General features: G+C 43.0%; 1 protein-coding gene across 2 annotated transcripts in view; it reads right to left on the reverse strand.

Annotated features, from left to right (window-relative positions):
• The window catches only part of pip5k1ca (phosphatidylinositol-4-phosphate 5-kinase, type I, gamma a), a 45,769-nt gene that overhangs the window by 6,387 nt on the left and 14,578 nt on the right, over window positions 1-24,804 (reverse strand). Inside the window, exons 2-17 of one of the 2 annotated variants that reach the window (XM_083911109.1) lie at window positions 20,908-20,939; window positions 20,141-20,227; window positions 19,835-19,965; window positions 19,000-19,117; window positions 15,132-15,284; window positions 11,300-11,599; window positions 10,315-10,523; window positions 9,792-9,875; window positions 9,188-9,236; window positions 7,263-7,347; window positions 6,463-6,624; window positions 5,660-5,801; window positions 5,294-5,326; window positions 4,923-5,042; window positions 784-1,078; window positions 442-475 (exon numbers count right to left, since the gene is read on the reverse strand). In XM_083911109.1, coding sequence (XP_083767235.1) covers window positions 442-475; window positions 784-1,078; window positions 4,923-5,042; window positions 5,294-5,326; window positions 5,660-5,801; window positions 6,463-6,624; window positions 7,263-7,347; window positions 9,188-9,236; window positions 9,792-9,875; window positions 10,315-10,523; window positions 11,300-11,599; window positions 15,132-15,284; window positions 19,000-19,117; window positions 19,835-19,965; window positions 20,141-20,227; window positions 20,908-20,939 — 2,034 coding nt within the window. The remainder of the gene's footprint in view (window positions 1-441; window positions 476-783; window positions 1,079-4,922; window positions 5,043-5,293; window positions 5,327-5,659; window positions 5,802-6,462; window positions 6,625-7,262; window positions 7,348-9,187; window positions 9,237-9,791; window positions 9,876-10,314; window positions 10,524-11,299; window positions 11,600-15,131; window positions 15,285-18,999; window positions 19,118-19,834; window positions 19,966-20,140; window positions 20,228-20,907; window positions 20,940-24,804) is intronic. The other variant, XM_083911110.1, reaches the window with a different exon arrangement.

The raw sequence follows: 24,804 nt of genomic DNA on the forward strand, positions 1-24,804 counted from the left end.
CAGCCTCTTGCTGCTGCAGTACGGGTCACCCACTCCGTGTTAGCAGACGGGACATGAAGCATAAAAGTCAAACTACACCTCAAATGCATTTTTCCTAAAGAGGTTTCTGTCATTTTGGGTAGTTCTTATCACACTGATGTTTGTTCAAGTGTTTATTTTTCTGATGAGTTGGTTTTAACTAGTTACGCTATAGACTCACAAAATGACAAGATGGCGGCGCCTGTTGCCAGGATATTTTGGCTTCATTTCTGTACAGTGGGAGGAAGTGGAGCAGCGTCGTCCATCTGAGCGAACTGGCTGCTGACTTTCACTTTAGCGTTCAGACACTACATGTAACTCTCTGCAATATAGTGATATCAGCGTATTTCCTAAAATGTTTTTACGCTTCCTGAATGCACCACACACTGCAAACAACAACTGCACACACTTTTGTTCCCATACCAGCCTGAGTCGCTACGCCCTTCCTGCAGTCCTTCTGTCAACGCCTCTGTGGGAGATCATATAGCTCAGTCCTTGACTTTACGGTCATAAATTCATTGTTTATTACAAATATATTTCTTATCACTCGATAAACACTGACGCTGATTAAATATTACAGTTTATGTGATGGCTAAATAAAAATGAAACAAGATGAGAAGTGATTGGGACGCCTAGTCCTCGTCTTAACAGGGATTTAAAAAAGAAAGTATAAATGTCCGTGTACATGCGTGTGTGTGTGCGTGTACATGCGTGCGTGTGTGTGTGTGTGTGTGTGTGTGTGTGTGCATGCACGGTTCTACTCACAAAGTAGATATCTGTGATTGGCACGTCATCTTCATCATCGACTGAAGCCTGGCTGGTGCACCCTGAGCCGGACACCTGGCTGGTCCTGTCCGCCTCCACCACCACCACCACCTTGGGACTGGACGGGGCTTCATCGGCCGCCCCTGAAGAAGAGGGTGCAGCTGCGGCACACGAGGAGGCAGAGGCTGCTTCAGGTGCTGACGTAGAGCTGGAGGGTACTGCTGCTGCTGCTGCTGCTGCTGCTTCTGCAGCATCGTCAGCCTCAGCATCAGCGTCAGCTCCTTCCTGAACCTCACTGTGGGTAGGGGGAAATAGGTTTGTTAGAGAGTTAGTGTTGACCTTGGGTCTTCAAAGTCTAACGCTGTGGGACCCTCAGTTATGATTTGGGTAGTTACCATGGATTCAGTTACACTGTGGGAAACTGGCACCATTTGGGCAAACTGGCACTGTATGGACAATGTTGAATCAACTCTTAGCAGTTGCTGTTTGCAATTTACCCACAGGTGTACAATCAACTATCAGTGGCTTACTTTTATACTGATTTGTGAACGATGAACATCGGAGAGAATAAAACCCCTGGATAGTGTGAGTCACACTGAATATATAATGTGTGTATCATGCCTGTGTGTTCAGTCTGGACTGAGGTATGACTCTTAGGAGGAGTCTGATTTTTGGCAATCAAGCACGCTAAAGGATTTAAAGTACCGAAATTGTGTCTTCGACGTGTGGATTGGAGGAGCAGGGAATCGAACCGCTGCTCTACCTCCTGAGCCAGAAAAAACATGTTTTTTTTTGTTGCCAACACTGAGAGCCATTAATTGGGTCACTTGCCACTGTCCTGCAGCAGGGCAGAGGAGCTGGACCAAGCTTTTAGAGAAAACAGTCCCTGGATGAAACTCAACAGATGTGTGTGTGTGGGTGTTTGCGGTTTAACTTTTGCCAGCTGGCTGTGTGCTGCCACGATCCTTTATTGTTCTTGGTCAGATCATCAACTATTAGAAAGGATTTGGGAGCAGCCCGCATTGCTTTCTCAGCTTCTGTCAGTGATCTAAGCTCCACCAGAGGAAGAGCCTCGCAGTTGGCTACTGAGGCGAGAAAGCTGAGCTGGCGTCTCAAAGACAGAAGTGATTGGCTGAGTAAACGAGGCGGATAAAATGGTCATTTGCGAAGCAGAATGTCTCTTTCACACCATTTAATTTTTATACATCTGTACAAAACTGTGAATTTTCCATATCTTTGTCTCTCTGTATATCACACTCCCCATCTTTAATTTGCTTCTGTTCTCTTTCTCTATATTTCTGTTTTCACTCATTCACATGAAGACTATTTCTGTCTTTCTCACCCCTCACTCTTTCTCCACACATTCATCTTTCTGTCTCATCTCCTCTCCGTGTCTCTCTCTTCCAATCAGTCCTCCCACTTCCCAGTTCCCATTCTCCACTCCGTCTCTCTCTTCTCACACCTGTCCGACCAAGTTCTCCAGCTGCAGGTGAGTTAGAGGCGGCTCGGGGGCATAGTTGGATAATTCAGTCGCAGTTTCATCTGCTCTCACCGACCCCTCTCTCCCTCTCTCTCTTCCCCGCCAGCTCCTTCCAGACCCCGGGGCCATATGTCTAGTCACTGCCTGCATCAGACCCAATTATTCACTCGGTTTCCCTCAGCAACCACACCCTCATCCTCACTGACATGACCCCGGCATTAATGTGAGCCTCACTCCCATCTGTTTGATTTAGTTTATTCTATGCGGCTTACACAAACGGGTTTCTGTTAATGACGTTGTGCTTTTGAGTTATGTCTCTGCTGCTGTTTTCCTGCTCTGGGGCAGATTCCCTTTCAAATATTGGAAGTATAATCAGGAGGTAGAGCCGGTCGTCCTTTAATCTCAAGGTTGGCCGATCGATTGGCTCCTGTATGCATGTCCAAGTGTCCCTGAGCAAGACACTGAGCCCCAAGGTGTTGAATGAGAGGCCCATTTGTCCAATAATATAGAAAGGCGATACATAAACACTGTCCATTTACCATAAAAAGCTAAAATGCCAAAACAATTAACTTTAATTAAAAACCAGGTTAGAACATGTGAAGTGTCTGATCATCCCGGCTTTATGGGAGCACCCCCGGGCCTGCAGCCGCCCTGTCCCACTGCCCTACTTCCATTCTACCGAGTGGTTCCTCCATGTCTCGGCCCTGTGTCTGCCTCGCGGTGTCACCCCGTAAAAAAGCATGCGCTGCTCATAAACACAATGCAAATTTACATGCATGTGCGCACTCTCTCATAACCTAATTACTGTGGAGTAGATGCCTGCGGCCTGTATCCGTCTCTAACAAAAGGACCCCGATTCCAATAAACAAATGGGTCAAACTGCTTCCAGTGTTTATGTGTACCACTTTGTAAACTGTGTGTGTGTGTGTGTGTGTGTGTGTGTGTGTGTGTGTGTGTGTGTGTGTGTGTGTGTGAGGCAGGTGAGATGTGCTAATCCAACCGCTGGCTGAGCCCAGGGGAGACACTGGCAGCAGGTTATTTATAGTGTGGCATCAAACTGAGTCATACTGGTGATCGAGGTCATGAAGGACTCGTTACAGCTCTGCAGCTTAACCGTGTCGGGGTCACACGGACACTGAGAGCATATGACAGAGGCGACCTTTTTGTTGTTGTTGTTTACAGCCGGAAAGGTCACAGGGTTCCTTCTCTTTTTCAATTTCAAAGTTCGAAACTTTTCCAGATTTCTCGGAGGATTTTTCGGTCAATATTAAACATCTAAATACCAATTGTTAGATGCTTATTATGAAAATAAATGGTTTTAAAATCCAACTTTTAACACTTATGTTAAATTCTGACTGTTTGCCATTATGTTGCAAGTAATTAGTAATAAATAAATATTTACAACACATTTTACATACGTATTGTAGCTCAATAAGTGAATGAACTCCAAACAGAGGATGTTCAACGCAGCATTTTATTCAAGCTAAGTGCTTAAAGAGTGCAATTAATAACTGTGAACCTGCGACACTACAGACAGGAACAGTAGGGATGAACAATTAATCAGGAACTACAAAAGAAAACCAGTCTTTGCTTCATTGGCTCTGGACGGAGTAAACATACTTGTAAATAAATAAAATAATTATAAATAAAAATAAATCATAGATGACAAACATGGAAAAAAGTCAATAAATGAGAATGGCAGTCACACGTCGAACGGTAACCATGGTGACACCATTCTACAGCCAGCTTGATTAGTTTCACATCTACAGGTCGGCTATGACGCCGTTTTGATTTGTATATATTAGAGTGTGGTCTATACCTAGTCTGTAAAGTTTCTTGAGATAACTTTTGTTATGATTTGGCACCATAAATAAAATTGAATTGAATTGAATTAATATATTTTATTTTAAAAAGTGAGATAATAGTCTGGAAACAACACAAACCTCTTCCCAAACACTTTTTCCCTTTACCAAACTTATCCTTAACCTGGAAATTTCTCAAATTAAATCCCGTACTTTTCGTGTGTGTGTGTGTGTGTGTGTGTGTGTGTGTGTGTGTGTGTGTGTGTGTGTGTGTGTGTGTGTGTGTGTGTGTGTGTGTGTGTGTGTATGCCGTGGTTATATTCATTGTTGATTCAGTGTCTATGGACGTATATTTAACATTATGGAGAATTGATGTTTAAAGGTGGGTTAAAAACGGAAACATGCTGCAATATAGACAAAGAATAATGATTTTCATTTGAATATATGTTTTAGTTTTCAAGTAATTCATGCAATATTGGTTTGTTGCGTGAGATGTGCGAGTGAAAACGCTTCTGTGGTACAGACGCCGGGTAAGATGACATTGTCTCTTCAGTCTGTCCAGTTAATGGGAAGACTAATTCAAATTAAATGATTAAAACTGAGATGTAGATGATTATAGAAATAACATTTGTGCATGTTATTGTTCTACTTTTGGCAAATATTACCTTAAAAAACAATAGAAAATCAATAAATGTTTCCAGAGTTTTGTTGAATTAAGTGAAATTATCTTAATACTAATGGGAGTGATCTACCTTCAGTGCATCAGATCTACAGTGAGAGCATTATCTCCTGTGCGTCTGATTTCATTTATTCGACCACATGACGTGTTTTGATGCACTGTAGAATCTAATCTGTACCTTGTCTCCGGTGAGGGCTGTGGTACGGAGATGGTGGGCTCACTGTCGTGTCTCTTCAGCTCCACCTCAACTGTGATGGTCTGCTGGTCCTCCTCACGCACACGCAGCTCCTCCTGGGTCCTGAACACACACATAAAAAACATGCACAGAGGGAATGAAACACGAATGTGAAAGAAACGGGAAGAATGGGCCGACTCATAAACACGCCGACCAACAGGGTGACCTTACATTTTCTCCTCTCCCCACCCACCACACCCAGAAATGTGTAATGCTGTGAAAACACGAAGCCTCACAACTTTGTACAAACAACTCAGTTAATTCTGCTAAAAAAGGTTCAGGGAGTGAATGCAGCATTCATGGTCCTGACTCACCTCCCGTCGTGGCTGAGAGACTGGGTGTGCCTCCTGCAGACAGAGGACAGAGTGTCAGTACAAGCTGCGTGTGACAACTGCAGCAGCTAGCTAACATGCAACATGTTGCTATGGGAACAATTATCTACTGATGTACTGTGGAAAAGAGAGCTGTTACATAAAATACTGGCAGAACTTTTCAGACAGAAAAAGAAAAGAAAATGCTTTGTTTCAACTCAATGACTCTGTGTCAGCACGTTAAACAATAAATCAACATCAAATGTGATGTCAACAGGACTTTTTTATATAAATGACGGTGAATTTGTCTTATGTTCCACTTTTTATAGCAATGGATGACTTTCAGTGTTTGAAAGTTTGTGTGCGTACCTGTAGCGGGGGTGCTCGGCCGTGTCAGAGGGGGATCTCTCCGGGATGGACAGAGAGGTGGTGGAGGAGAGGGTGGTGGCGATTGACGCTGTGGTGGCCTCTTCAAACGATGGAGGAGTACATGGAAGAAGATCCTGTCGCCCTGTTGGAGAGACAGACACACAAACATGCAGGTATTATTCAGCTTTGAAAGAGCTGTTATTTTGTTTAGCACCTAATTCACCTTTCATTCCCATGGCAACAGCTGACAAGACTGTTGTTCAGGGTTGAAAAGATCAGAAATAGAGCATCTATTATATCCAATCGAAGCTGCTACACGAACCACAGAAGCTCTGCGGCTTTTTCTTTCTTTCTTTCTTCTTTTTTCTTTCCATGTGTCTTTCCCAGGCTACGCAGCCCTCAGACAGATAAAAGCTACATTTCACTGAGTTCAATCTGATTCAGAGGTAATGTGACGCAACAGAGCAACCTTGTGGAAGTTTTTTTTACAAGTAATCTATCAAATCAATGTGTATCCATGACCCTGTAGTTAAAACAATCTAGTTAATTCATTCAGTACCAGTTAATATAGCTACACTTCCAAACCCTGCAGGACCAACTGCATTATCACTTGGCTCAATACGCACACGGAGAAGCTGGCAGCAGCACTGCACAGAACCAGGACCTCAAAAGTCAAGTCTCTACTCTCTGATGGTGGTAGAGTTTGGTGAATCTGTGTTCTCTGTTTCCTGTTACCTGCGCCTGTTTCTCTTGTGTAAAAATCACTGCATTGCTACTCCGCTGCAGACGCAGGTGCTATTTACCCTCATCCTCCAGCGTTGGGAAGCTGCGAGCTCCTCTGAGGTCGTAGATGTTCTCGTCTCTCTCAGAGGGCAGCTGGCTGGCCGACCAGGCTGCGCCCGGACCAGCGCACTTAGGCACCGACAACGACACGCGACCCTTCTTGGATGGAGATGACTTCAGAGCTGAGGGACGCGTTAACACATTCAGTTACTTGGGAAACACGTTATTAAATCATGTGACATGGTATATTGTGCTGTCGGAATAAAAGAGGAAGTATACGTTAAAGCAGGAACAACCCCTTCTCCAGTAGATATCCATGGAAGTTTTCATTTTCTCTTTTCACTTCTTTTTTTAAAGAATACCATTTTGTATTTTGTTTCTTTTCTAATTTACAGTCTGATGATATTTCAAACAAAACTGGGACAAGGGTCGGTTCACACAAATCCCAACAAATCTAAACTTCTGACTCACTGCAAAGTATCCCAGATTTGAATCAATGTATTTCTGAGGCTGCAGCATAATAACACAATTTAAATAGTGAGTTGAAGTAAAAACTGAAAGGTTTTAAAAAGACAACATCACATCTGCCCTCCTATTCCAAAGGATTGTTTCTTTGGAAGGTAATGAAAAAGAAAAGGATCAAAAGGACGTTTAACTCGCACATGACATGAAGCAGCACCTAATAAGGCAGTTCGCTCCAGCTCCTGATTTTCCTGTCAGGGCTCAGCAGTAAAAGAGACAAAAACCTGGCATCTGACTTTAGCATCAAACAGCCCCGTCTGACTATGTAAGGCAGTGTCTCGACGTGAACTGAACTCACAGGAGCTCTTCTTGAAGACCATGCTGCTCATGAACTTGAAGAACCTGTCGGCGTAGAAGCCTGGCCGGTGGACGGATACGGTGTCCTGAGGGAGACAGATTAATGAGACAATCAGTGCGTGAACAAAATGATCACACCCGCGCTGCTTACAGTAGATTAAACTGTCCATTGTCCCTTTAGTTTCCCACCAACCAGTCAAGTTGCAGCTGACTCTCCAGACTTAAATAACATATGTAGTGAAGACTTTTAAGGACTTTAATAAAAAGGTATTAGGTGTATTTTTTGCTGAAACGTTGATTCTTTACACTCATCTTCAGATTTGTACAATCACAGTTTCAAGGTTAGTGTCACCAATTCACCAATTCAGTATCCGACCAAATGTCCCTTGTACTGTTCTGGAGTTATGGCATCGAATAATGGACAAAAACATTAAGACGTCACAGAGAAGTTGACCTTTGACCTTCTGGATATGACATATTATCATTTCATCATTTTATGTCAGTGACTCTGACCTTTGCCCTCCAAAATTTTCGCAGTTCATCCTCGAGTCCAGGTGGAAATTTGTGCCAAATCTAAATTAAATATTGCGTTCACGAGAATGGGACAGACAACCTGAAAACATGACGCCTCCGGCCACAAGTATCAGCGAGGCATAAAAAACAAATGACAGTCGGACAAGAGCAGAGACACGTCCCTTCATTATTGATGATGTTGCAGCCGACGGAGATCACACTGCCAACAGACTGTCAGATGACACTTTGGTGTTTGGTTGAGACTGATAGAAGGAAGGAGGGATGGAGGAAGCCGAGGGAGTGAAGGGACTGCGGCTCAGTTATCATTAGCGTGGACCTCATCTTTGAAGGCATTCACCTAACTGAATCAGCTGTGTGTAACAGCAGCAGTGACGCACAGGAGGCTGTTCTCTGCTCTTCCACATATTTATCTTGCGTATGAGTGTGTTTCAGAGCGGGAGAGCGGGATGAGGAAGGAGAGAAGGAGGAGAGTTGATTCTATCTTGAGAACAATCTGGTGATGATGAACAGTGTAAACCCCGGAGTCGATGAAGAGGCGTGAGGTGCTTTTCTATCATCCTTTTGCTTATTGCTTCAGCTAACTGCCAGTCCTCATGGTTCAGGTCTTACTTGTTCATTAATATCATTAATTTCCTCTAGAATTTCTAAAACAACCCCTTTGAAAGTTTACTTTATTTCAAATTAACTAATAAGTAAGTGTGCTAACTATTATATTCTGCTAATACATTTTCTAAAATGTACAAAATTATTGTTTCAGAGACCAAAGAGACATGCGTTCATTTATATAAATATAATATATCTTTGAATTAAATAGTAAATTAATATATGCATGTCGTCAGGAGTGGTCATCAGGGTCACACAACTGTGTTTCTCTCTCCGTTACTCCAACAAAGACTGTTCAGAAATGTGATTTAATACAAGCAAAACTCAGTAATGGCTTATCTTCATGACCAACAATAAAGAGAATGAACTTATATGGAGTACTCATCTGTGTTGAAGTATTAGCGCAATAAAATACATCTGTGGCTGGTGATAGGCATAGAATTCACATTTGAGTAACCCATAGCTCCACTTAGAGCTGACGTCTAATAAGCTATAATACACAAGCACACACATTAATGTGTCTAAAGAGACTTGTAACTTCTTCGATTACTGTGTGTACAGCACAGGGTCGAGGACGTTTAGCCGCGCCGGTTGAACGAGAGAAGTGAACGGGTAAAGGAGGAGACGAGCTGACAGAAAGTACACAGACAGACGGGCTGTTCTTCGAAACAACGAACTGACCAAACTTGAAGCTCATAAAAGTTCTCACTGACACAAAGATCTGAAAAAAGCTTGAGACAATTGAGCTCCCGTGTGAGTGTCTATGTAAGGAGCTGTTAAAAAACTCACCCCGTCATGAACCAAAGCCTTCCACGTGTGCTCCAGTTTCTTGATTAGCCTGCGGAAACAAAGAGAAGCACAGTTTAACACGGTGATGTTGACACAATTTCAGGATAAATGGGAAAAATGGACAGATTATAGAACACAGCAGGAGGACACCACCAATACTACTGGACAGTAATGACACAGATATGTGATTTGTCGCCTTATGGAGTGTGTAAAACTTGACATTGTAATTGATGAAAGGAAACTTAAATAATAAGCCTTTAAAAAAAATTTTTAAAAAAAAAACCCCACATGAAGAGGACACCGCCACCACCATTGGACATGAAGGCCACTGCTATGAATATGATTGCTTGGAGAAGTATGTGAACCCTGACACTGTAATTGTTGTTTGAAAATTTCAAACATATACTTTCAAACATATCCTTATAAAAAACAAGTATAAAAGTATATATATATATATATATATATATATATATAAAAAAAAAAAGTCAGGCACAGTACGCACACATAGTTATCTGACTTCCATCTCTAGCCTGTCACATACGGGTAGATATAAAGCCGATGACCTGCGGTGATCAAGTGTAACCACGACGACTGTGATGATCACCTGTAAGACTGCAGGATGTCAATGATTCCGATGTAGAGAAGAAGTCTTTCCCCTTTTCCATTCACGGCCGGGATACCGCCCATCCTGAAATGAGACGTGGACGTGGCTGAAATTAAAAGTGCCTCATGAGGTCTGTACATTCGGATGCTGTTAGTGTAATGATGTCAACACTCCCTCCAGTAGATTAAGGCTTTTATTATGAAGCAGCTACAGGAAGTATTCACACTTTTGGAGCACTTTTTAAAACATTATTTTGATTAGTCAATACAAGCTAAGTACCATCTAATTAATTGCATTTATTGGATATTGAAGGGGAATGTAAGGCCAGATGAAAGTGACCTAACTGAATAAGTGCCGATAAACAAAGGTTTTTATTGTTTCTATTCCACTTTATTTATCATCATGGATGTGGCACGAAAGCAAAAGTCCGAGACATGCACTCTCCCTTTTTCCAAGTGCCAGCAGTCACATTTATCACCCAGGTCTTTGCCAACAGCACTCTCGTCTCTGCGGCTAAACTCACGTGTCGTCAGTGTCGATGGACCCTCCGCAGGCGGCTCCTCCCTGGATGGACTCCATGGCGGTGGAGTACAAGGCCTTCTGCTGGGCCACGGGCCTCTTCTCATCGCTGTCGCCCTGGGAGCCCTCCATCTGCCTCTCCCTCTCTGCCTGGTCCATGTTGTGGACCCCGAGCAGCAGACTGTAGTCCATGATCTTAAAACTTTCCAGCACCTGAGCAGAGCACACGTACGCACACAGATGTAAGCGTGCGGTGACGTAGACGCACATGTGACGTATAAATCTGTGTGAAAGCTTTTATCCAGAGTGCATAACGGTGTCGGCACCAGAGGGAGTGAGAACCGTAACACTGGGGAACTTAATGTCATGCTTTGGACACCGAGCTATACACGGTGATGCACACGCTAATAAACAATGCATACGATGTGTGCACTCCCTCAGGAGCACGTGCACTATAAAAATAAATGTGAGGTGGTGATTTATAAGACAAAGGCAGGCCTGCTACCAGACCAGACACCCTGTTAAACCTGGTGCTCGTAACAAAGCTCTAATTTATAGTGAGGGATCCTGGGAACGCCAAACACTCTCATAAATACCTTTTTCCTACACTGCCTTCTTCACTCCCACCTCCCTCCATCCATGAGATTATTTTACTAATCAGGGCACCGCCCCCCCCCCATTCTTTTCCTTCTGCGGACTTTATACTCCCCGCCTTTTTATCTATCTTTCCCTTTGAGATGCTGCATTATGGCTTCACTTCATCCTTCTTTCTACCATCCCTATAATCCTGTTCCGGCCTAGGATCCCCCTCCCCCACTTCTCTTTCTGGAGACTCTTGAATCCCCTTTCAAAATCAGTAAACCACCCTCGTCACATCCCCTAGGCTACTTCTTCCTCCTTTCTTGCCTTTCTAACTCAACATAAAACAGAAGCGGCACAAACGTCATAGCAGCTGTAACGCATCTCCTCTCTCTCTTCATCTGACTCACCAGGCAGTCTCTCTGCAGAGTCTTGACCAAAGCGTTGTAAGTGTCCTGGTCAAGCATCAGTCCATCCTGCAGGTCTTGCATGAAGTCCAGGTCTTTGAAAGTTGGCCTGGCCTTCTCTCTTTCCTTCTTGGACGCTCGCCTCTTGTAGGTGGAGCCCTTCAGGTCGTATTTGAGGTGCATGCGAACGACGCGAGGAAGGACGTTGTTCATCACCACCACGCGGATGTTCTTCCCGCCAGACTGGACGCAGTAGAGGCCGAAAAACTTGGGCAGCAAAGTGCGAGGGTTCTGATTCAAGTTCTGGAGCAGGAGAGAGGGAGAGAGAAAAAAGGTCTTTAAACGTCTCACGAACTGGTCTCTGCTGCTGTGCTTTGAGCAGGATGCAGAGGCAGGACTTGAACTGATTTGAGGGATTTAAATGGTTGAGGAAGAGCTCGAGGGGTCACCGCAAAATGTATGATGACATTTTACAGGATTACTTTTTTATAGAAGCCGCAGAACAAGATGTGCTGAGGGAAGCTTTTTAACACTTTGCAGGAGGAAAAAATGGCACTCAAATGTAAAATATCTGAAAATGCATTTTTTTTTGGTACAAAGATTCAGACTTTGACACAACAGCTGTTTTAAAAACCAAGGTTGGGCGGGACTGAACGTCACATCTGCAACAAATCTGAACAGACACATCGAGTTGAAACATCTGACCAGTCTCTGCTTTTGTTGTTTTCTTTTTAATGGACGAAATTAATGTGAACTCGTTCATTTTTGGGGAGTTAACTAACCAAATTCTGCACTATGAATTCTGCACATGAGCTACATCATTTTAATCCCATTTAAAGTCAGGAACATGATGCAACCATCATGAGCACAGTTATAGATGAAACACGTTCTAAATATAAACAGTTAACTGGTAAATAACACACTCAGTCACACATAAGAGAGAGCAAACTGAAGTCGAGATCTCACACCACTATGAAACAGTGTGGTCACGTTACATTTCTACTATTTTACAAATCATTTTGATAATTGATTCATTTTAAAAGTCAGTAGTTCTTAATTGTTCCTTTTTTTGGTAATTAACTGTCTTAAGGCATCATCACACACATGCAAATGTAAGCGACAGACCAGCACCTGCAAATGTTTTATTCGGGCCTTCGCTCACACGATGGAAGTGAACGCATGTGTGACGCTGCCTTTAGTCTGCAGTTTTTACTTATATGAGTGTATATTGTCCTTTACTGTCCTTCTTTCATGTTTGTTTGTATTCAAAATTGAATAAAGTGTTAATCATAAAAAAAGAGAAGTCATTTTTTACGATCTAATTTGCCAAAGTTCTGTGGTTCCTGCGTCTCAGTTTGTGAAGGAGTTGGTATTTTCTTTGTCTCGTGTGAGAAAAAGCTGAATAAGTTGGAAGTTGGAAAGTTTATCAGACAAAGAAGGAATTTGAGGACGTCTTTTGGATTTCTGGTTATTGTGCCAGGATTGTTTACCTATGTTCTGAGATTTTATTGAGCAAATAAATAATTGATTATAGAACAAAATAACTGTCGTATTAGACAATGATGATAATAATTGTTAAAGACCTTTAACAGACCTTAACATTTGGAATCATATTATTAATTCAGGACCACATTAATGTAGCATGACATAGAAACACAACACGGGGGCGGCCGGCAGAACAGTGGTTAGAGCAGTCGCCCCATGTAAAGAGGCTGAAGGTCCTTGAGGCAGTGGCCGTGGGTTTGACTCCGACCTGCGGCCCTTTGCTGCATGTCTCCTCCTCTCTCTCACCACATTTCCTGTCTGTCCTGCATAATAAAAGGCTTAAAAACTGCTAAAAAAAGAAAAGAAAAGAAACACAACACTATGACCCCATACGAAAGGAGAAGTGTATTAAGCAAAGGTGAAAGATTGACAAAGAAGGCACCACATTTACATACAATTTTCTGCTTTTCCAAATAACAAGATCAACTTAATCATGGACAAATATTTAAAGCAGTATTTTAATAAGGATTTTTTCTCATTTATTTCATGACTCTGCCTTTATTCTATACAACACTCGCCCCTCGATCGCCAATCTGTGCTGATTATTTCACAAACAAACGTGGTTAGTCTGGCCGGGTGCTCAGTTAAAAAAACTGCTTTGACCTTGGGACCTGGGCCAGCTGAGTCCCATTAGAGAAATGAGAGGAAAGAGTGGCAGACAGTTGTCCGTACAGTGATAATACGCTGCATTCAGGGGCAGAAATGAGGGGAAATAAAGAGGTACAGACAGAGGAGAGATGAAGGATGAATATGGCTAAAAAAGCCCAGCGCTTGTGTGCGTGACCTTCAGATGAGAGAGACTGGTAGAGAGAGAGCAGAAAAATGATGGAGAGATATTTCAGAGAGAGAAAGAAAGAGCATCATCTGCCCTCAGCCACACACGACCCTTCTGTCAATGTCAGGAGGGCAGAGCAGTGACGAGTCAACAACACTGACACGTGAGAAAGAGCAGAGCGTGAAAGAAAGATTGGATTAAAACACGAGGCACAGCGAGACATAAAGGGAGATAAATTACAGTGTCACAGCAGCAGGCGAGAGTGATAATAAGACATTAAAACGTGAGAGAAGACGCAGAGACGAAGGTTGAATACACAAAAGGGAGAAAAGTGGCAGCAGTGGAGTCGGTTACATCACTGTGATCTGTATGCTGCCCAGAGCCAGACTCCTCAGCCAGCCCACTACCATCAGCCAGTCAGCTGTGGAAGTCAAGAGCAGCTCCACCAATGACAGCCTGCGTGTTATGTTTGCTACAAATATGAGCTTGTTGGACTGAAATGACTATTTTGCCTTTAAGTATGCAGCGCTTCACATCTCTAGGTTGATGTTTCCCTGAGTCTTTCTGTGGTTTTTACTCAAGTGTTTATCTTGGCGTGGGTTTTTATTTGCCTGTGCGTTTCCGTCTCTCTTCCTCGGTAAACCTGCTCTGGCCTCGGGCTACGGCAATTTTACACGAGCCCTGAATCTCTCTGCTTTCATTAAACCTCCCAATTACGCCTGCAAAAATGCTTCAGGGCTTTGGACACCGGCGGAAAAGGTCACAGTAAATGCGCTCGGCCTTTAACGATGATCACCGAATGATTAAATGAATTCCTGCAGTGGTCTTCGGCCACGGCTGTCGGCACATGAATAAACACAAGGCTGAAGGCCGTGAACCTCAAGAGGCTAGAGTAGTGGCATGGACATACATGGAGCTGTTGCTGGTTGAGTTCATTCAGAATGAGCCCGCAGACTGTGGCGTGGGTGGGAGGAGGTGCTGTTGGGGCAAGTCACGCTCTGTTAGGCTTATGTGAAACACACCGGCCACTCTTATGAAACCGCATGGCCCAAGGTTTCAGTCGGAAATGATGGAGCGGTTATGTCTGCTTTATATGAAAAGGGCGTCACGCTCGGAGCAGATATTTTCAGGGTCTTACATAAACTGGACATCTAAAAATAAGACTGGAAATGAGAACGTCAGAGGTGGAGGTCTGCATTTGAATTAAAGTTTGAGGGACGCATGTGAGCAGTGGCCTCTTCAGACCCAGATGAATTTGTGTGTTCACTACATGTGTCTTGATAACTGCATAGAAAGGCTTATAGTTTTGTTTGAACATGTATATTTATACACATGAGCAATATTTTTACCCACCCTGCATGTGTGATGCCTACCATGAGGGTAAAAACTAATGAACCTGAAAGCAAGTGCTAAGGCTCAGTAATGCCGCATTTTTTTGTTGTTGTTTTCATCCAACTTTGACATAAAACTCTGACGTCTAGTTTTCTCTCTCTCCCTCTCACACATACAGCTTACCATGTAGTACCCAGGCAGCAGCTTCTGTAAGAATTCAGCTTCCTTGTGCATCACGGTCTTGATGATGAACTCGTCGTCCCTCGTAAGATAGAAGACCGAGCCGCTCGCTCCGGGATTGGACAGCTCGATCAGAGGCTCATTACACAGAGAGTACTGCAGGAAGACACGGAGACGTAGAAACACACACGCAACATGAGAGAAGTACACGTCATATCATTGAAAATCTCACACAAATTGAGGATGTGGATTATTAGCGTGTGTTGCATTGATTTATTCGACAAGTTTGAAAAACATACGTCAGGCTGATCACAACGACAGACTCCAGACAAGATGTTTAAAATTATGGAGGATTAAAAAACATAAAAAATTGTAGTCACCAAACACTGAGTAAGGGAGAGAACAGCTTACATGCCATCTTTAATCTGGGTGAGGCAATCACTGGTGTGACTGAATATTTTTGCCTCTAAATTTTTGCTCGAGTTTGCAGCCAAATGCCGGCAGTGTAGAGCAACACGCTGCAGCAGGTTGAAAATACAGTAGAGTAAAGAAAAGATGGGCTTTATTCGTGTCTGTGACGATGCATTAAAACACGCATGGATGAGCTGACAATGAGCTCCTATGGAAAAACACTGGTGAGCACAGACGCACACGCTAGCCCAGGATCAACAAACAATAACACATGAATACACATTATGGCTGAATGATAAGAAGAACTGACTTAATGAAGTAGACTGCAGGTGAGAGAGAAATCAAAAGCGTGAGGCAGACGTACAGTGCGTGCCGCAGTGGAACAGAAGCAGCTTATACAGATTGGACACATTTAGATGTCAAATAATGACTGCTTTTAAATTGTAGCCCTCTTAATCCCCACATCAGACGCGTCTAATTAGCCCGTTCTCTCCGCTGCTTAAAGGCACGCAGACAGACATAATTTCTGATAAAGGTGAAGCTGCCTTCGCCTGCCTTCTGCTAATGGCTCACTTTTCAGACATTCCTCTTGGAGCCTGACATTTAATTTCACACCTTCATTTTCCACATCAAAACACAGATGAACAGGGTAAGAGGAAAAAGGGTACGGCTGACTGAAAAATGGTAAACTCAAAGACCGAAATAAGGATCTTCACACCAAGATGGCTGATTTAACAGACAGGAAAGTGTTTTTGTAGATGTGATTAAACAGCCTTAAAGGTGATGAAGTTGGGTTGGGAAATTTAAGGGATGAAAACGTTTGACAATTTTGCCTGTTAGGACCGAAGACTGTTGCAAAAAGGATTGCTGAACGGATTATTTAAATACCGCAGCATGTTTAACCATTGCTTTACCCCCTAAACACTAAACCATGACTGCTAGTGCAAATATGACCTAAATCACAATTAACAATAATCATCAGACATCTGTAGAGTTGCAGCTGTTAGTTGAATAAATGATAAGTCGGAAATGATTATTTAAATTATTTGATTCACTGGTCCCAGCCTCCACAATGTGAGCATTTATCTCATCTCATCTCATCTTCAGCCTCTTATCCGGGGTCGGGTCGCGGGGGCAGCAGCTATAGCAGGGGACCCCAAACTTCCCTATCCCGGGCCACATTAACCAGCTCTAACTGGGGGATCCTGAGGCGTTCCCAGGCCAGTGTGGAGATATAATCTCTCCACCTGGTCCTGGGTCTTCCCCGAGGCCTCCTCCCAGCTGGACGTGCCTGGAACCCCTCCCTAGGGAGGCGCCCAGGGTTCATCCTTACTAGATGCCCGAACCACCTCAACTGGCTCCTTTCAACGCAAAGGAGCAGCGGCTCTACTCCGAGTTCCTCACGGATGCTTAAGATAGAAAAGATACGTTTTGGATTGTTGGTCAAATAAAAAACGAATAACTGTGGGAAATGAAAATAGGCTTTTGTTTGTCGTATTTAGACAAAAAAATAATTGAGAATATATTCAGAGGATTTATTGATAAATGATGCAAATCAAGGCTGCAGCCCTGTATGTCAACATCTAAAGGTCTCTGTTGGTAAGAGTGTATGACCCTCAGTGTAACAGCTGTGAGGAAACAGCACTGAAACAGCCAGGGTAGAATAACAACATCACCTGTCTGTGGATCCAGCCCAAACCTGTTCACAGCATCGACTGTGAGGGAGCCAAAGTTATCCCCTCACCAGTTTTTATTTTTAGGGTCCCTGAGCTGATCCGCTAAATGAAGACTGTGACATGAGGCGGGTTTTCTAGATTATTATTGTACAGTTTATACATACAGTTAATGCATATATAGTTTTAGATGTGCATCTTTCGTGCTGTTCATGTGACAGCTCTTACAGGCTTTGGATGAGTCTTGATTCTCTGCATGTTTGGCAGCAGTAGTATTTAGTTTCCTACTCAGTGCACAAGCGAAACATGTTACACATAAATAATTAAATGAGAACATATGTCCCCATGTGCTCCTCCCAAGCACCTCATTAATACCTCTATGGAAATCTGTATCCATCTGTATTGTTAGCTTCTCCACGACTTTGAAAAATGTGATACTTACTGTAATTGACCACAACGGATTATTATTTTTACATTTTCTACCTCCGCAAGGGGTTTAGATTTAGAAGCGGGTGCAACCATAGACTGTAGAAAAATGTCTGTAGCCTCTCCGTCGAGGTCCCTTCTCTCAACTTGATCCAATCGTCCTCGCCTACGGGAGCCGCCATCTTATCAGTCTTTGACTCCGCCTCATTTCCTCTTACCAAAAAAGGGAATGTATGTGACGTTGGGGGGAGGGTGATACGTCCATCTGGCTGACGTTTACCTCTGCGCCCCTAATTATTCATAAACTTCAACCTCCAATAAAATAAAAACTAGCCTGGTACCAATAAATTCACCCCCCTCAGTGTGGTCATTGAGATATGACCTAAATATACAGACCAGAATGTTTTTTTGTACCAGGCCTTAAAAAGGGTTTAATTGTGCTGTGAAAACGGCCTGTTTAACATGGTGGTCAATGAGAAACTGCTCTGTTATGAAACCTGCCCCTAGTGGACACTCGACAAACTGCAATTTGTTGGCACTTCCTGATTGGATCAACCAGGAAATTGCTGTTTTTGGGGTTTGATCTGAGAGATTCAGGATCTCCCTTGAAAAAAAAAATGGCACGGGAGTACTCCAGTTAAGGATGCTCTCTATGAATTAGGCTGATTACAGCACCGTGCCCCCTAAGATTTATTATTTATAATGTTAGTACAGGCTGCTACCCACTTAACAAGCCAGTATGTTTACATGGATGTAGAAGGATAAATGAAGAAAGATATTCTGTTTCTTAATAAACCAAGTCACATCTACTTTTAAGTTCATTGTCAACTGATCTACAATCTTCATTATTCTGGTAGCAAGTTGGTAAAAACATGCAAGTCCCCAGATGGCGTGTGTGGACACGAGTGACCACGGGCTGGCTGAGGGACACTGCAGTAACAAGGCAGGATGTGGCGTTTCCACGTGGTTGGAGAGCCGATGCACTAAAGATATGTGCACATGAACGTGCAGAAACACTGACTAAGCAGTGTCTGTAAATTCTACTAGACTGCTCAGGGCAGAGTCGTGAATCATGCAGCCCCCCAGGTCCTCCACACTGATGAGGGGTGACAAGCCGCAGATCTGCCCTCTCTTGCGCAGTTTTGTGGCTTCTCGTCTGCAACCTCTCACCCGCCGTCCTGCTTCTAATCCGCAGTTCTCATCTTTATTGATTCCTCTTTTTTTTCTGTCATCACATCTTTCTGTTTATTTACTATGTTTCATTGTCTTTTCCTGGTTTCGCCTCCTTTCCTTTACATCTCTCGATTGCTCTCTCGTCCTCCTGTTTCACTTTTAGGGACACAGACACGGTAAAATCTTACCAGGTAGTCGTCCGGCCTGATGCCAAACAGTTCTCTGAAGTAGCGGAAGGCCACGGGAGCGTACGTTTTAAAGCGGAAGTCCGGGAAATGGTGGGCTGGAGTGAGGTTACTGCCTTCACTAAAGTATAGAAAAACATCAGAGCACATAAGATGAGAAGACAGTCATCAAATTCATATTTTAAGGGGTGAGAACCAGAAACGGCATTAGTGACATTTTGGAGGAAAACTAGTTATATACTTCCAAATAAAGCTCCCGATGAGCTCTTTCTGCCTGTTATAGGGAAGGTTTTCGTTGCCACCATACTCTACGGGGGGAATTGTTGGGTCTATGTAAATCATAAATAAGTCATAGAGTGTGGTCTTTACCTACTCTGTAAAGTGTCCTGAGATAACTTTTGTTATGATTTGGCACTATTAATAAAATTGAATTGAATTTCTACAGCCATAAGTGTACATGTGAATTCAATCCGAGTAAATAATAAAAAACAAAAGACTGACCACACTTAACTATTTAGGGTCAAAGGGCGTAAATGCACTATACACATACAATAAATAAACAAAATATTGTTTATTAAGTATAATGTCATCCACATGTTTATGGAGTTTTAATATTAAAGACTGAATTTAATAAATAAAGTCACAACAGTATGGTCCTTTTGGCTCGCCTTTAAAGTTGGCCAAAAGTCACTTACGCCCCTCTCATTCTCAACCCTTGTTTTTTTTCCATCATACAAGTTAAGAACAACACATCCAGCAACATGTATTCATACTGTATTAAATGAAAAACAACTGCATGTATAAAGTGTGTTTCTCTGTATTTGGCTGCAGTAGAGACCTGGGGAAAAAGATGCTCTCCACCACGTAGAAGTCCTGCATCAACACATCTCTCTCAGGCTTGGAGCTCAGGTTGCCCACTGTGTAACCGATGCCCAGCTGAATGGCACCTTTCAAGGCTGAAGATGTGGTCTGTGGAGAGCGGGGTGAGGGAGGTAGAGAGAGAAATGGGGCGAGTGAAATACTTTCCGATTCTGAGTTGGAGCAGATCATTTTAGAGACCTTTACAAATGCAAAATAAATCCAGTGTCTGCTGCTTTTTTGTGCAAAATCAGAGAATACATGATGGCCCAGACATCCACAGTACCTTCTTGTACGTAGTTTCTCCCGATGCATCCACCCCTCTGTGGCCAATCTTCTTTCCCTGACCAGGCTGGCCTGAGGATGAGGGCATCTGGAGAGAAAGAGGGGGAGAGAGAGAGAGAGAAACACTTGTATTATGGGGACGGGAGGATTTGCACCTGTTCATTAACATTGATTATTTAAATTTTAAAGACTGGGGAGCGACAGTATTAATACCCGAGAGCCATTTCAAGCTTTGATGTTACAAAACTGACTTTCACAAAGGATTTTTAATTAGTGGGACTTTACCTCCTTCATCAGTTTAACTCAAACTGTGCAAAGTGTGAAGTCTGATCGCACAGTCTGCTAATCTGACTGTGAAACTGATTTAATGGTGGAAGCTGCGGTCGATGTTTTAGATTTCAAAGCCGGACATATGATGAAAATACTTCCCGTGCTGCTTTGTAATGTCCATTGAGCTTTTTCGAATACTTCTAATGTTTGCTTTAACGTAAAGTGCAGTGGCTGAAGTGCCAGATGGATGGGATTTACTGAATTACGAGGATTAAGATAATGTGAGCCAAGTTGTCTCGCAAAGACGAACAATACTGAAGTGCTATTTAAATCATTTCTTGTACTTTGTTTTGTTTTTTTCAGATCCTCTGATCAAACACTTGTGGGGTAGTGGTTTCATTCCTGTCTGGCTAAAACCAAAGAGGTAGACGTGATTGATGCTGCTGATCAAAACCGAACTAAGAGCAGCGACGATCACAGGGACAGACGGGCGCTCACCTCTGTGATGAAGGCTTTCCTCGCAGCAGCATCTGAGAGAGAGAAAGGAAAAGGAGAGAGACAGAGATGACTGTGTTAGTCGCTCTGAGACGGAGAGGCTCCATTACTCAGCATCATTAGTTGCCTCTCTGTGACAAAGATGAATGCCAAAGGGTGGACGCAGCGGTGCAACATTATGTAATAACAGTGTCAAAAACAAGTAGAGGCCTGTCAGCTAGAGGAACCGCAGGAAACCATAACATCAGCTACAAGGGCACCACGTTCTTCTGAAAGCCCCAAGTAGAGTGTGATTTAATGCTCGCAGCACGGCTCTAGAGATGACTCTGTCTGTCTGTCTGTCTGTCTGTCTGTCTGTCTGTCTGTCTGTCTGTCTGTCTGTCTGTCTGTCTGTCTGTCTGTCTGTCTGTCTGTCTGTCTGTCTGTCTGTCTGTCTGTCTGTCTGTCTGTCTGTCTGTCTGTCAGTCAGTCAGTCAGTCATAGGGTCGAATGTAGAGCTGCAATCATTAGGTGACTAATTGCTTAGTTGTTTAAAGAAAAATAATAGCCAACTTGTTTAATCATCGATTAATCATTAAAGTAATGGCACAAAATGTTGTTTTCATCTTCCTAAAATCTGAGATTTCCTCTGTTTTTCTGTATTATGTCATATTAAATTAAGTATCTTTGGGTGTTGGACTGACAAAACAAGACATTTTAAAAAGACATCAACTTGGACTTTGAGAAACTGGGACAGGTGTTTTTTTTAAACCTTTTTATCTGACATTTTCATAGACCAAACGATAAATCCAAAAAATAAATCGTCAGATTAATCGATAATCAAAATAATCATTAGAGGCAGTCCTAGTCAAATGTAAAGTGTAAAGGGATAAACATTCACCACAGGGATGTAACAGTGTCTGTATTCACCCTGAAGTGTTCAGTACAGCACGATGTGACATTGGCTTGGTACGCCCTGTGACCCAAACACGTTAAAATAGTCTATTTTTCTTTCCTAATCGCACACAGAACAGAAATTCTGGTTAGCCTGGATAGTCAGCTCAACTGTGATGTGATGAACTGTGAAAATAATGTCAGGTTTTTTTTCGTTTTCCCTGCTGTAACAAAAACACACAGAACCGTGACCCCAAAACCGAGGTACTGTTACACCCCTCATACATAAACATGCATATATTTTGATTGAACAGACACTTTTACTCAGTTTGGTCTCAATACCCTTCATATTACTAACATGGAAAAACTGCTTTGCAAAGTTGAAATCTGCTGTTTTTCAGAGTGGAAGTAAATAACACGCTCTCACTCTTTAGCAGCGTTTACAGGCCTAATATTATCAAAGCTGAAATATGTTTCACCAAGAGACTAACACATGAAACGGCACACATTACGAATGCAATCCAACAAATCTCAGAAGCACAGCAGTCTTACATCTTATGTTGTGATAATTTTGAGTCTAATGACAGGATGTAGGCAGTTTGAGAGGCAATCAGAGGACTGTTTTCACCAGGAAGGCCTGAAATAGATGCATAATTATAGATGTATAACGCAGCATAATAATGGAGACGAGGCCCAGGAGAGCGGGAAAGAGAGAACACAAAACGAGCAAATGAAAGAGGGGAGGAGAGAGGGCTTCAGACACTACAAGAGTGAGGCAGATTGGTTCCTTCTCCGTTCTCTTCATAACCAATATCCTGCTCAGACGCCCAATGAGGGAGTTTAAAGAGAAACTGCAGATATGTTTGCAACAGTCTGACGGTTGTGACCTGATAAATGAGGATACAAATATCGATATTGATTTTGGCTGGATGGGTTTACTTTTTCATCTCACTTCTGCACATGCATTAGACTTAAAAATACATAAAAAGGCCTGTTGTTTTCACAGCAGACATTTTGACTTCTCATAAAGCTCAGGCGTTACCGATAACATCAACGATGGTTCTGTGCGTGTCCCAGTAACTCATGACTGTGTGACAGTGAGCCAGCATGCACAACACATACATGACCGTGGCACTGGAGCAGGTAAATGAACTGTGTTTTTACGACTGTGACAAACGTGTCAAAGTGTCTTCTGTGAAATAAGTACTCAGACAACTGGCTGTGGTTGGTTAAAAATCAGAGCTCCCTCTATTTTCCAGGATATTTCCAGGAGTTTTTCTTCAAAATACAGGTTTTATTCCTCCTGTTTTAATGACGGGGTAAAATACAATTACACTTTTCCAGGATAACAGATTATTTCCAGGATATTTTGTCATTTTAATAAATTCCCTGTTGTTCCTAATGACTGGGAAAACTAGTCTTTAAATGACCAAGTTTTCCAGGATGTGTGGGAACCCTGAAAATGGGTGCTTTGCTGCTTCTGACAGCTGCATATTTCTGTGTAAGTATCTGCTTGTTAGAATAGCAACAAGTCTACATGGACCCGTCTAGCTGCACGATCTACCCAATCTATGCAAAGTCACTCATATTTTAATTAACAAAAGCTTGTGCGTGCAAATTACGGAGAGTTACCAGTGAATAATGAATTAATTGTATTATTATTATTATTATTATTATATTCACTTTGTTAGGGAAAAAACACATTGGGCCTTTTTCAATGCAGATATTTTGACTTAGTCATAGCAGGAAAAGTACAAGGACTCTTGTGCTTCTTTCTTCTATATGACATAAAATGTCTGCTGTAAAAAGAGTCAATAATTCACAGGTCAAATAGGGATGAAAAATAACTTTGTGGCTGTGATCAGTGGAGGCTCCAACCTTTAACCAGTACAAAATGAATCTGTCTGTCTAACAGCTAACCTGTAGGACCCAGTGTCACTCAGGAGTGGGATAACATCTTCACAGCTCGACTGTGCAGCTGAATTGATGGCCAGCCTCTCTGGTGCGCCTGTCTGGCTGCCTCTCGTGGACGCCCATGTGACTGAGCCACAGAATAGCCTGTTTGCCACCCCTCCTCCTGCTCTCTCCCTCTCTCCCTCTGTCACATATCCACACATTTGCACCAGGATAAGCAAGCCAAAGCGTGCCATTGCGAACCCTGCAATGCTCTCAAGCTTGAACATGCAGGGAATACAATTTTTAGAAAAAATAAAACCTGCTGGTGAAGGAATGTTTGCAATGCAGATAATTAAAGAAGAGGATCTCCTGCTTTTTAACCATCCAGTACTATTTCTGTGCGTCTGCATTCCAGTGTGTGGATGTGTGTCATTGACTTTCTAGGTCTGGTTCTGTAACATTGCTCCTGCTGTTTCCAAATGCCTGGTCCCTACATGTGTGCATGTATGTCTGTATCCTACTGCAGTCATATCTCTTTCTTTCCGCATGCCTGCACCTGTTAAGACTGCCCTCAGAGTGTGTATGCATGCGTAGGTATGAGTGAGGGGGTGTGAGTGTGTGTGACTGCTAGCTGAGACTACAGGTTTTAAGGCACAGTGTTTGTGAGAGTCAGGCGGTGTGTGCCCAAGTGTGTGCTCCATCTCTCCCTGCTCGACCACCACCGTGACAGTTAAACCAGAAACACAGACAGATTTGTACCCACACTGTTAGACAGCTGCCTTTTTGTTCAGTTAATCTCATTTTAAACTACGGATGGGATGGTATGTGATTTGACCACGGCTCCCTAGGGAGGTGTTCCAGGCACGTCCAGCTGGGAGGAGGCCTCGAGGAAGACCCCGGACTAGGTGGAGGGATTATATCTCCACACTGGCCTAGGAACGCCTCGGGATCCCCCAGTTAGAGCTGGTTAATGTGGCCCGGGAAAGGGAAGTTTGGGGTCCCCTGCTAAAGCTGCTGCCCCTGCGACCACACCCTGGATAACGGGTTGAAGATGAGATGAGATGAGATGAGATGAGATTGAGATTAAGAAAAACAATCTAGCAACTGGTAAAAAAAAATAATTAAACACAT

This window comes from Echiichthys vipera (genome assembly GCF_963691815.1).
Source record: "Echiichthys vipera genome assembly, chromosome: 3".
Taxonomy (NCBI): Eukaryota; Metazoa; Chordata; class Actinopteri; order Perciformes; family Trachinidae; genus Echiichthys; species Echiichthys vipera.